We start from the raw sequence: 12,320 nt of genomic DNA on the forward strand, positions 1-12,320 counted from the left end.
TATATGCGATTAAACAGTATATTTAATAAAAACAGTTTTTGTTTGACAATAAAGCGTCATTCACGATTTGGCTTCTTACATGGATGTAAAACTCTTATGAAAACTTGTGTTTGATAATTTCCTTAAAATTCCTACTTAGTTATTGACATTGGTACCATTAAGTCTCTTGTTATCAATTTCATTGTTAATGTCACTCTCATTCATTTTATTCCTAAGTTAAAACGCTATGTTTGTCAATCTGACTTTCGAATCACTAGTCTTTAAAATAATCCTCAAAGTTCGGTGCCTCATAAACCGTTTGCGGGCGTTCCTCGAATTCGACTTGTTCGTTGATCAAATTCTCCATGTCAGGGGCAGATTCCTGTCCTACTTCTAATGTCGGCAGCTCGAGGAGGTCTTCAACTGGGATTCCTTCCTTCTCTGGCTCCTTTTGAGGTTTTTCAAGGGCCTTGTGGAAACGAGGTTTTCTTCGGACTTCCATTACAACTATTTCTTCCTCGAATTCATCAATTTCTCCTTCATCCTCTTCTTCTTCGTCGTCTTCTTCTTCTTCGTCATCTACAGGTGGTTGCGGCGGTGCTGGTTTTTCTTTCGGTTTCTCAGGTTTTTTCACTCCTCCTTTCTCTTTCTCTTTGACCACATCATCAAGACTCAGCATCGTGATCACCGGTTTATCTCGTTTGGCGACTTCGGGGTGGATCCTGCTCTCACTGACATTCGAATCCAGATCCTTCTTTTTCGGGGCGTTATCGCTCGGATATTTCAAGTGAACACTGATGTCGGTCATTTCAGGGTGTTTACGCTTTGTCTCGGGTGATGACCGCTCCTCCAACCAGTCTGGCATGTCTATTTGGGATTTCTCCTTCTTGACAACCATTATGGGATGGTCGCTGCCATGACCGGAAGTCTTCGTAGAGTGCTCGACTACTTTCGTTCCTCCGTCGCCGCCTCCGATCGTCTTGGTTATGACTGAACGCTGGTAAACTGTCGTATTACCTCCAGGCGACCCATTTGTGGTGGTGGTATGCCCCCTGCTCTCAAACATGTTGATGTTATGTATTTGAAAAGGTTGCTTTTTGATATCCACCTTCACATGGCTCTCTTGCTTCGCCGGGGGCTTTGCGCCGAATTGTAGGAACACTTCTTTTTCCTGGACGGCTGGAGGCTTGGTGTCAGGTTGAAGCTTGATGTGCTCCTCTGAAGGGCGTGGCATACCTCCTCCAAAATTGATCAAAATTTTCTCTGGGCCGTCACCCCCACTTCTGATCTCTCTACTCTCAGTGGTAACGCTACTGGGTCCGCCGTTGTCTGAGGCTATCCTTGTCGAAGTTGTCGTTATTACTTTCTTCACTATTCGACGTCGAACACGCCGTCCGTTCTCATCCACGTACTCGACGACTTCAGTATTCTCGTCCGCATCGCCTCCACCCTGACCACCTTCCATCTGTAGTGTCTCCCTTGTCAGATGCTTCGGCTCAACATCGTCAGATGATGTTTTAGTAGAAGTCGTTGTTATGGTTTTCGTCACCACACGTCGAACCCGCGTTCCATTTTCGTCTGTGTATTCCATCTCCTCGCTGTCGGCGCCTTCTTTGTCGCTGTGGCTCGATTCAGAGTTGTCGTCTTTGCTCGGTTTCTCTGTCGCTTCCTCGTTAACTTTCACTGTGTCCTCTGGCAGCTCGTCTGGTGTGAGCAAGTTCACGTTCTCGTCGTTCTGCGGAGATTTGGATGTGGCGTAGGCGACTTCCACACGTGGTGATTTTTCTTCCCGTTCGCCGCGTAAACAGCACGGGCAGCACCACCTTATACAGGCTGAGGATAAAATAACAATACTCATTAAAAACTAGCCACGGTATATTGCAATTCCTGTGTTTTGATTGGTTTACAGGCCATGATATATGAACTCATATACCATGGACCATAAATATGGTAGGTGCACGTGGCGACGAAAACAACCGAGAAGCTCAAATGTTGCAATTCTTTGGGTGTTTTTAATAAAACAATTATTCCACTCGCGCTTGTTGGATATGAGACCGAGTTGGCTACAACTACCTTATTGTTTTTTATTTTCGCGGGACTTAATTTTCGCGATGTTCAAAAAATCGCGAAATTAAAGACCCGCGAAAAATGTTTTACGTTTTTATTGTATTTTTTTATGTTAATTTTAAAAGCATTTTTGGCAAAATTGCGAAAATTAAGTCCCGCGAAATATGCCCGTTCCATTTTCGCGAAATTAAGTTCCCGTGAAAATAAGTAACAATGAGGTATCTTACATCCAACAAACACAAGTGGAAAAATTGTTGAATAAAACCTTTAGAAAAACTGAACATAAATTAGCTATTGAGTTAGCTTTTTAAAAAAGTAATAACAAACTAGTCGTATTTTCTGAGCGGTGATGACTGGTCACATTTCGCAAATACCCTGGTTCGTCCTTGCGGAAGGTTGTTGGAATTTTCCAAATGTTCTCTTTGAAGCGTACAATCTAGGTCAACTGTTACGTCTATTTTAACCACCCCCGCTGGAAAAGCTATGTTGTTTTCAAAGCACTTCTTGTCTCGGTCGAGTATTGGTTGGTAGTCACGTCAAAATAAATCAACGAAGTTATGGCTGTATTAACCTTTACAATGTTTTAAGCAAAAGTAAACAACTTGTTTTCTAAACATGTCTAACTTAATGAAATATATTGCCCTGGAAATATCGCGCACGTGATATGTTATATTTAAAATATTCGCTTTCAACTGTCTTCAGTGAAGCATATAAGCCGATTTTGAACAATATATGTTATGAAAAGTTTGGAAAAGTTTCAAACAGCTAAACAATGGCCAATCTAATAATAACCTTAGCGTATGAAAACCTTACGAAAAGTTCTCTACTCTAAAAACATTGAATTCGAAGTAAACCTTTTTCGCTGACATTATTTACTTGAAGTCGCAACATAGCTTACGCAAGCGAAGTTAATTAAACAAAATAATATTAGACTTGTATTTTGCATACAAATGAATCTTTCTCGTTGCATGCCTTCAACATGCAAAGCAATGCGACCTCGTGGAAAAATTTGACAAATTCTAATCTTTTTATCAAGTTGGAAATTGTTTATAAATATATTTCCAAAACTGGCTGTAGTTGGTCCTTATCCTATTTAGCAAGAAAGACTACGGACTTTCTGGAGTGAGACAATAACCAAAGTATTCAAAGATGTCGAAATTTACAAACTATTTCCTGCAAAGTCATGAGAACTTGTTCTCAACTTTGAACAGGGCACGCATAGAAAAAATTGCACCAGAATTGCAAGCGCGCTCAAAATCTTGCTACCTGCGTCGGTTAAAACTTCAATTTCGTTAAGTGTAAAACGGATAAATCCTAAATTAAAAACGTACCTTTCATCGTAAATCACGTATAAGTGTTATGCCACAGCGACTCAGTAAAACCTCGTGCGAAAGGGCGAGTGAGATTAACGATGCTTCCTGCAGCTGTGATAAATAAACTGTGATGACGTGACTTCGTGTCCAAATTGTGTTCCGTGATCTCGATTGTTCGTGCTACTGGAGAACTCGATTCTTAGACTTCCGTTAATCCTTGATAGAAAAGGCGCGGTTTTTACAGCGTTGGACTGAATAATTTTGAGTAATTTTAATATTAAGTAGCTAGCAAAGCAGTGATGCGTGTTCAAAACTACGCAAAAATTCTAGATTAGTAAACGTTGCTACATGTTTCGTTTATATGAAATTGCAAGTTTTGAGACTTTCGAAGACCCGTCAACATTGTATCCCATACGTGACTTGCCCAAAATTCCAATACATGTGTTTAAAACTTTAGCACTGCGGGGCTTGAAGTGATTTTGGCGAGACTCGTAAAATTTACACCCACCTTAGAGTGAATTGTGTACTTTTTTTATTATTTTTTTTGGGATTTATTTTTTTTTTTTTCTTTTTTTTTTTTTTTTTTTTTTTAAAATTAAATTCTACGCCCTAAATCTGCATCTAAATATCCACTATGTATTCTCATGCAAATTCCTTTTTTTTTTGTTTAGTTGTTCCTAAACTAATAAACACATCGGATGAAATCAACCATGAAAATTGCAAAGTGGACACACTAGAGTGTCAAGCGCGGAAAAGAATATAAAAACAACACTTTCAAAGTTTCCTAGCTAAAGAAAGCTGAAACGTTGGAAATCAATGTATTCTGCCAGCTTAGTACGTTCCAGATTACAGTGAAATGAATCAAGACATTCCCCACTGTAGGCGACAGGTCTAATCACTTGGAGTACACTTGATCGCCAAAGTGGGCTGTGAAATCTTAAATGAACGTTTTCCATGAAACGAGTTGCATTTGTTGGCTAATTTAAGTTCAACAAAAGTGCGTTAAAACTTTGTTGGGAATATAACGATCAATTTTGGACAAAGCAATGAAATGGGCCCTTGGCTTTCTTGAAACAAAACTAAAATACCTTATGGAGTGGTCGGAGTGGCTCCTCATGTTAATTGCAAACTGGAATATCATGTCAGATTAAATGAAGTTTGTTTAAACTACTTCAATACTTATTCTGAATAAACCTGGCAAACACTATCAGATCTTACCTAACGGTATTCCAAAACGGTGAGCTGTCTTTTTTGCGACATAACGTCTCGAGGACATGTTTTTGTATATTTTGATTAATCAATGTTCACTTATCGTAGGTAGCTATAGGTCGTTCTAGAAAGTCATGTATATTTATGTCTACTAAATAATATCGGTTGCGCATCTGTTGTACAAAGTACTTCATTCTTGCTATCACAATAGAAGATTAACGACTTGTTTAAATCAAATTAAATCAAACTTAAGTTGAATCAAACTTAAAGGACATCTTGGGGCAAAAAGTTTGAAAACAGTTAATTTTAAATTTACGACATAAAATCATGCACGCGTATGCTATGGCCGGAATAAATACATAACACAGAGAATGTATGGTGAACTTAGGTGATGCTGACATCGATTGATACCTCTCACAAACAGATATATTCATTGTCAGTTATTGCGCTTTAAACCATTCTTGAGTACAATGTTCGGAGCACTGAGTACTTTGGCGACAGATAATTTATTTTTAAATTGCATATGTCAAACAGCCCAAACCACAAGATGAATGCACTGATGTGTCCAAGTTAGGGCGGTAACTTACTTTAATCGTGCGGAGGTGAATGTTTTTAAAATCGGTTTGTGCAAAAAAAACTGGTAAATTGGTTTGTACAAAAAACGTTGCAGTTTTCTATACTAATATCTGCGATTAATGCATTTTATCCAGTCTCGTTTTTGATACAACAGAGAAGAACATCATTGAGATCCACTGATTTTTAAAACAGTCCTCCCTAAATTAGCTAAAGTTGTAAAAAAAAAACTCGCATACCTGTATGATCGCTGGTCAGAAGTTGTTGTAACAAAAATGATGAGTTGTGGGGATGACTTTCCTCAACTGAGCTGGGACTCAAAACAGATTGATATATACTTGATCAAGAACAGCCAAGAAATGTTTCTTGCTTTGAACGACAAAATAAGTCAGCCTTATCTAATTTATTTTGGCTACTTTAATGTATTTAATTTGTATATGACTGCTGTGAGGGGTGTAGAGAGAGACTTCAGACAATAGCCTCTGATGTCCTATGATTGTTTGTACCGTGACAGCTTGGAAAACAACTACATACAATGTTAACAAGAGGACGAAACGCTTTTAGACTTAACATGAACCGTGTAAAAACACTGTTTGTTTGCGTATGAAAGAAACTTAAGTATAAAGCGCTGATCTTTTTATGAAAACGACAAAACTTCAAGGATGTTGCACCAAGATCCTTGCTTTGAAGTTTACAGAAAATGAAAAAAATGAGAGAAAGAAATTTTTGATCGCAAATCGTGTTTCTTGTAAAAGAAGAAAAAGAATTCTTGTTTCTTATTGGCCAGTTAGAAAACACTTCTGAGTCCAGTTGCATTGATCCAGTAGCCATCAGGAAACCTCGTGTTACGATGTCAGTCTTCTAAAACTCGGTCCCAGTCTGCACGCGATGCTTGCAACAAGTGCGAGTGACGCGTGGCGGAAGAGGTTCTTCGCGCGCAAGTTCCCGCGCTTTGCACACGTCACAGCGCATTTGATAACCGCCTGCTGCCTGCAGGTTCAGCAGTGTGGGTCACCATGCGCCCAGCTATAAACCTCACAGTAAGTCAGACCGTTGAAATTACAAATAATTTGTTGGTCGTTCTTGGCAGGAAAGGGTAAAGTCTTCGGTGATCGTCAATAAAGCGTCTCACAGATAAAACGGCGTTTTAGAGAGCTTAAGCAAAGACGTTTTTTAGCCACGGACAAAAGTGGGACGTTCTCGTCTTTGACGCGTATTAGCGGTTTTTGTTCGTAAATGCAAGATTTACGAGCTAAAACGAAGGCTTTCTAACTTATTTTTGAAGTTAAAAGTTTTCCAAAAAACTCGCCTTCCGGTTGCCGTCCGAGTGTTTTCCTATTCAGTGCTTTCTTATTCCAATACTCAACAATCTCTTTCAGCGTACTGCAAAAAGCTACCTTATTGTTACTTATTTTCGCGGGACTTAATTTTCGCGATTTTCGCGATTGTCAAAAAATCACGAAATTAAAGACCCACGAAAATTTATTTCAAACGTTTTCTATTGTATTTTTTATGTTAATTACGTATTTTTGGCCAAATCGCGAAAATTAAGTCCCGCGAAATATTCCGTTCCATTTTCGCGAAATTAAGTTCCCGCGAAAATAAGTAACAATAAGGTAGCTGCATCATATTTAAAACATTCCGTACAGTATTAAGGGGTTCAATAAGATACTCAAAATTATTCAGTAGGCGATTAGTAAAAATGCTACAGCACCGTTCTATTAAGACTGTCGCGGAAACAAAGACTACTGGAATAAATATTGCCAAGTCCAGTGCAAAATGTTGAACGAACAATGATCAAAGAGCTGCGTGTCTTCTCATAGCAAAATAGCCACGATGCACAGCATGGGGGATTCGTTTGCGTGCGAAGAACAAGTCAAAACTGTTACGTGTATGTCTTTACCGAGCTCGCTAACTTGGGCATATTACAACATTCTGATGTAACATTATATTGGCAGACAAAAGAACTGCTAGCTCGATGTTTTCTTAGAACTTTCAAGATATATTTTAGACTTTTATAATAATAATAATTAAATTCATAACTTGTAAATATCTATGCATATTGCGCTCGAATGGACTAGAAATATGCCAGTTAAAAATTCAACTAAATATGTTCTACCTAGTACCTATAGCTAAAAATATAACGGTGCAAATGGTAAAAGTGTAAAATACAAAAAAAGAAATTTTCATTGGAATACTCACACCAACAGCGTTCCATAGTTTAAGACAGCTACCAATCGTCCAAAGATTTCTTAGAATTGAAGTTCAGTAGGTTGGTTTAACAGTCCGCCATGACCCATATGGCAGATGTTGTGTGCACCTGCTATCTGCAGGCCTGATCGGAATAACATTGGCCGTCTTTATGCTAGAGACGTTAAAGCTGTCTCGGTGCTTTAACGTCTAGTATAAAAAGGGTAAATAAGCAGCGCCTTTATTCTTTGGTTAAATTTTTTTTATTTCCCCCTTTATACCCTTTTTTTTTTTTTTTTTTTAAATCTATTTCTTTTTTTTCCCCTCTTTTTTTTTTTTTTACTCCAAAAACATTCTTGAAATAGACGCAGGTGTTTCACCCCGCTAAATTTTCAATCTTAAGCTCGTCATTCCGCTTAATGGGTAACCAGTGGTGCTTTAAAAAGTTTTCCAAATTATTCCATTTATTTTATCAACCACGCACAAGGACCGTTTCGGAAGACTATTGGCCCTTGGTCTTGGCAAGACTGACGGCCAACGCTCTCCCAGGCAATACGGCCCCTAGTAAGCTCCGTAAAAAGAGATTTGTTTCACCACTTTATGACTGTACTAAGACTAACTGTACTAAGACTTAACCTGATCCATAATTAGTAGTAGTAACTATGCCTGATCCAATACTTAGAAAATATCGGACCGGCGATAAAGCATTATGATTGGCTGATTGTAGTTATTGGCCCTCTCGGCTGTCTTCATCGTGCAATAAAAAGTGATATATTGTTCCAAATCTGCTGACTTCATTGAAAACAGAGGAAATGATTCTAGTTTGTTGTGAACATTTTGAACACAACTGCCCAGACCCGATCTTTCCCAGGGTCGCATTTTAAAGGCCATTGTTTGCTTTTTGTCCTAGTTTCAATGCGAAGATTATCTTATTCTATTCAATTTAGTTCCCTACCAATGCTGGACCGAGCTGTGATCTTTAACAGCTTTAGGGATTAACTCACAAATCCAAGGTACCTTTTTAAAACACCATGGTTTTTATGCGTAGTGGTCAGAGCACAATCGACCTTCGCGCATATTTCTTTTAGCTGGCTTGAACGCCCAAACAACTCCGAACTTACGAAGGCAAATATATGGCAAGAAAAAGTAAGTCACCCCCGATAATTAAGAAACTAATAGCTTCATTGTTTGCTTTAGATTTTCTGAGCTCGTTTACATGCATAGTTGTTGATTATCTATTCAGTTTGTGTTGTTTTATTTAGTTTCAGATTTTTAAGGGTGTGCTGTGGTTTTTGCATTACATACGAGTGAATCGGAACGAAAACGTGGAAAACCCACCAACACTGTCCGAACAACGGGGAACAACGCTTGTTGGTGAAAGAGGCATTAACTGCTAAGCCCTGGCGAGCTGCTAGAAAACAGTTAAAAGTTAAATACTGCGAACGTAAACAAGAGAACACCTCAGTAAAGCCGAACACAGAAGACATTTGCAAACGTAATCAGAAAGGCAACAACAGATTAAACTGAAAGTCGACTGCGGAAACGCCATGGCGTACCAAGACAGATATGGAAGCCAAAGTAGACGCATAGTGCACAGTTCCATGACATCAACTACAACTAAAACAACTTCCATTCGAAGCCAGCGAAGTTCACTTGAGCGTAGCGAGGTTAAAATGGAAATGAACGGTTCGCGTTTTGGGTCACATGACATAAAGATGTTTTCTCGACAAGAGCATTCTTCCATGACGGAGTCGAAGCAATGGAATAGCAGCAGCAACCGAGGCATCAACTACAGCTCGTTTAACCAGCGATCCCTCATAAGCGATATGATCGGAGGCGGTAAAGCACTAACAGGGGGCCGAAGTGGAGTCGAGCATTCCACGACATCTCTCGGTCACCCCGACGAATCTCCCGTAGAGGTTGTTCAGAAAGAGAGACCTCAAGTTGAGACACCCGAGTGGTTGGAAGAGCGTTCATCGCCCGAAACAAAACGTCGAAACCCTGAAGTTTTGGACATCGACATATTTTTAAGTTATCCCAGAGGTCATTCCCCGAAGAGGAATCAGGCGCCAGACCCGAGGAAGGTGCAATACGAGAGTGCAATCCGCCCAGAAGTCGCCAAACGAGACCAATCCGTTCCCATGCTGCGTCCGGAAGATTTCGAAGATGAAGACGACGACGACGATGAATTCGAAGAAGTGTTTATTGTCGTGAACGTCCAAAAGAGTCCGCTTTGGCGAAAGGGACTGGAAAAACCCAAACCAGAGCCACCGAAAATTGGGAAACCCATTCATGATCTTCTTGCCAGTGAGTTGCCGACTAGAAGAGCGAAGCGAGAACACCCCCGACAAGCATTCTATTGATGAGAAAATCGAGTCTCGCAACGCCCCCCAGTGTATGAAGGACGGGATTTGGAGAGCATCGGAGACATTAATTTGTAAACAAGAAACTTTTTTAGAATTCTATCATACATGCACGCGTGAATGATATTTTCATTTTGTAACACAATTGGGCCACTGCCCAATAACCGAGCACATGCTACAAGATTTTTTAAAGATCTGAGGCGGGATCGAAGATAAAGTTCTTTTGTTAAACAACTGTTCCGATTATTGATAAATGTTTACGCACTGACACGCTTTATAATTGTTTAATAATAGTAATAATTGTTGCAATTGTTTAGTTGTAACAATTGTAAGGTAACTGTTTGATATAAGCAGATTTCTGTAGCAACCGATGAAACGTTACAACCTTTTTCCCTCTCTTTAAACCTACGTCATGCGTTTGTTTTCCTGGATGAGTTTCAGCAAAAAACAAACAAACAAAAACTTTTGTTAGCTTTTGTAAATCGTTGTTTTTAAAAGCACTCAACAGTCTTAAATGCTTCATGTGATTTAACAGGTTTGTCGCATCTTTTTTTTTTTGTTTTGGCATTTCAATACACAATTTTGTAATGAAACAAATGGTGTGAAATAAAGCTCAATTTGTGAAATCTGACCAGGAATAACTGACTTAAACAAATAGCCATGCAATCTATTAAAAATAGATTAGAAATATGTTGCACTCCAAGGGCAGATCTTGGTGGAGGGTGTAGGGGGTGCACATCCCCCTGAGATGACCTGCAGATTTCTAATACAACTGGTAGATCCTGCAAAAAAGTCAGTTATGCCATTCCCCCTAGTGGTGCACCCCCTCCTAAGAAGAATCCTGGATCTGCCCCGCACTCCTTCTGAGTGTCAGAAATTGGTGTTATCAAGACAACATTCTTTTTACTGTTAACACTCTCTCTGTTTTATCAGAGGATCATGGAGTGGCATAAGTCAATCAAGCATTCTCACCCCCCCCCCCCCCAAAAAAAAAAAAGTAAATCAAGCATTCTCAAGCCCCATCATGTACACTGACTTTACCAGTTGATGATTTTCTTTATTCTCATTACCTGACTGCTTGACAATGTAGTGCTATTGTTAGGAGAAATTGGACACTGAACATCCGTGTGAATTAAAGGTTAGATTAGTCCTTGTCGCTCATCTTGGCCAGGTTGTTCAAAGCATGATTATGCTAATCCAGGATTATCATAAACTTTGATTTCAGTTTTTAACATTTTTTCTGTTTATATTTCTGTCCAACAAAACATAAGCAGTAAAAACACTTTTTTACAAGAGAAACTGAATCCTTGATTGACTTTCAATCATGGGTTAGTGTTAGTGTTAATCAGCTTTTGAACAACCCGGCCAAGTTGTAGACCTGGCGGAACTCTAAGGAAATTTGCTTTCACACGCTGCATGTCTCTCTTTGAAGAGGAAACAAAATAAGAGAATGCTGAAGTAGTTTAAAAAGAAAAATTCTGTGAGTTCTGGTACCTGTAACATTTCTTTTTCTATCAATGCTTTTTAAGCTAGCCAGTGCAAAACTAGAAAATCTACAGCTGATTAGACCTCAAAATGCTTGAAATTAACTTACTGAGGATTTTGCAACTTCTATGGATACACTGGAAATTTCACTGTACCTTGTTTTCCAAGAGTGGGCCCCCTTTTTGCTAAAAAAAAAGGTCTTGAAGGGACAACAAATCCCCCCCACCCCCCCCCCCCCACCTTTTGAGCACACCTGGCTTTGGCACTGTAAACAATATTATATCCTACAAAATAAAACTTTTATGACCGTGACCATGGTTTGTCATTAAGTCGTTGTTTCTCGTAGGCTGCCATTGCTCTCTTTGGTGGAACAAGAGAGTCGGTCACCCCTGGCTTTCGCTTCTTCTTTTTGAGTTCCCAACTCTCCTCTTCTTCATCTGGTTCGTATCTTGTCTGTGACGTAGAAATGTTTGGAGCTAAACTAGGCTCTCTTGGCTTTTCAGTTTCAGCATTCGTAGCCCCTGTATCCGCCATGCCATGCGAAAACTTACATCTATCACCCAGTCTACAGCGCCCTTTCTGAAACTTAAAACAAATCTTTTTCGACTTGTGTTTGTCTTCCTCCGGCTTTACTTCTGAAAGTAGTACATGTTTCTCGAGAACAGATAGTTTCTTTTTCTCTTCAGCAAGAAATGGGTTGAAGAAGACCGAAGAAGTCTGGTAGGCTCGTTGATTTAGTTCCTTCGTGTTCGAAGCAGAATCTGCCTTGAGATCCAACGTTGGCAAGGGAAGAGGTATTTGAGGTTTCTTCGTCTCATTGGCAACATTTTTATCGTCAATAGAATTTCTTTTAGATCCTTCTAGTTTAGTCTTTTCTTCGTCAGATTCAGAAGAACTGCTAGAATCACTTCCATAATCGGGAACAAGACCGAGAAGTGACATGCTACTTGTAAGCTGATCTGTCCGCCATCTTGGTTGATCAAAGACAAATTTACTCCGATGTGGGGTAGACTCAGGAAGGCTTTCGTACCGAGACAGTTGTCCTAACTTCCGAGACTCTTGAAATTATCAAATAGATGAAAAATTTCTCAATTATCAATAATTTTATACAAATGTTTCGTTCATTCCTCGAAACTAATGT

General features: G+C 39.4%; 3 protein-coding genes across 5 annotated transcripts; 1 reads left to right on the forward strand and 2 right to left on the reverse strand.

Moving 5' to 3' along the window:
• Positions 1–4: 4 nt before the first annotated feature.
• LOC144646883 (uncharacterized) lies at positions 5–5,506 on the reverse strand. Of its 3 annotated transcripts, none has more exons than XM_078506591.1 (2): positions 5,381–5,506; positions 5–1,812 (listed from the first exon to the last, which is right to left on the reverse strand). In XM_078506591.1, the coding sequence occupies exon 2, from the start codon at positions 1,568–1,570 to the stop codon at positions 254–256; it is 1,317 nt and encodes a 438-aa protein (XP_078362717.1). In that variant the 5' UTR covers positions 1,571–1,812; positions 5,381–5,506; the 3' UTR covers positions 5–253. The 3 variants fall into 3 exon arrangements, with proteins under 3 accessions (XP_078362717.1, XP_078362715.1, XP_078362716.1); XM_078506589.1 differs by lacking the exon at positions 5,381–5,506 and adding an exon at positions 4,578–4,677; XM_078506590.1 differs by lacking the exon at positions 5,381–5,506 and adding an exon at positions 3,378–3,818.
• Positions 5,507–8,173: 2,667 nt separating this feature from the next.
• LOC144646890 (uncharacterized) lies at positions 8,174–10,382 on the forward strand. Its single transcript, XM_078506597.1, has 2 exons — positions 8,174–8,481; positions 8,600–10,382. The coding sequence occupies exon 2, from the start codon at positions 8,879–8,881 to the stop codon at positions 9,692–9,694; it is 816 nt and encodes a 271-aa protein (XP_078362723.1). The 5' UTR covers positions 8,174–8,481; positions 8,600–8,878; the 3' UTR covers positions 9,695–10,382.
• A 348-nt stretch (positions 10,383–10,730) lies between these two features.
• On the reverse strand, positions 10,731–12,162 carry LOC144646892 (uncharacterized). The gene has a single exon (XM_078506599.1). It carries the CDS (start codon positions 12,119–12,121, stop codon positions 11,480–11,482), a length of 642 nt encoding a protein of 213 aa, XP_078362725.1. The 5' UTR covers positions 12,122–12,162; the 3' UTR covers positions 10,731–11,479.
• Positions 12,163–12,320: the final 158 nt, after the last annotated feature.

This window comes from Oculina patagonica, chromosome 3 (assembly GCF_052425735.1).
Source record: "Oculina patagonica isolate OP01 chromosome 3, crgOcupat, whole genome shotgun sequence".
NCBI lineage: Eukaryota > Metazoa > Cnidaria > Anthozoa > Scleractinia > Oculinidae > Oculina > Oculina patagonica.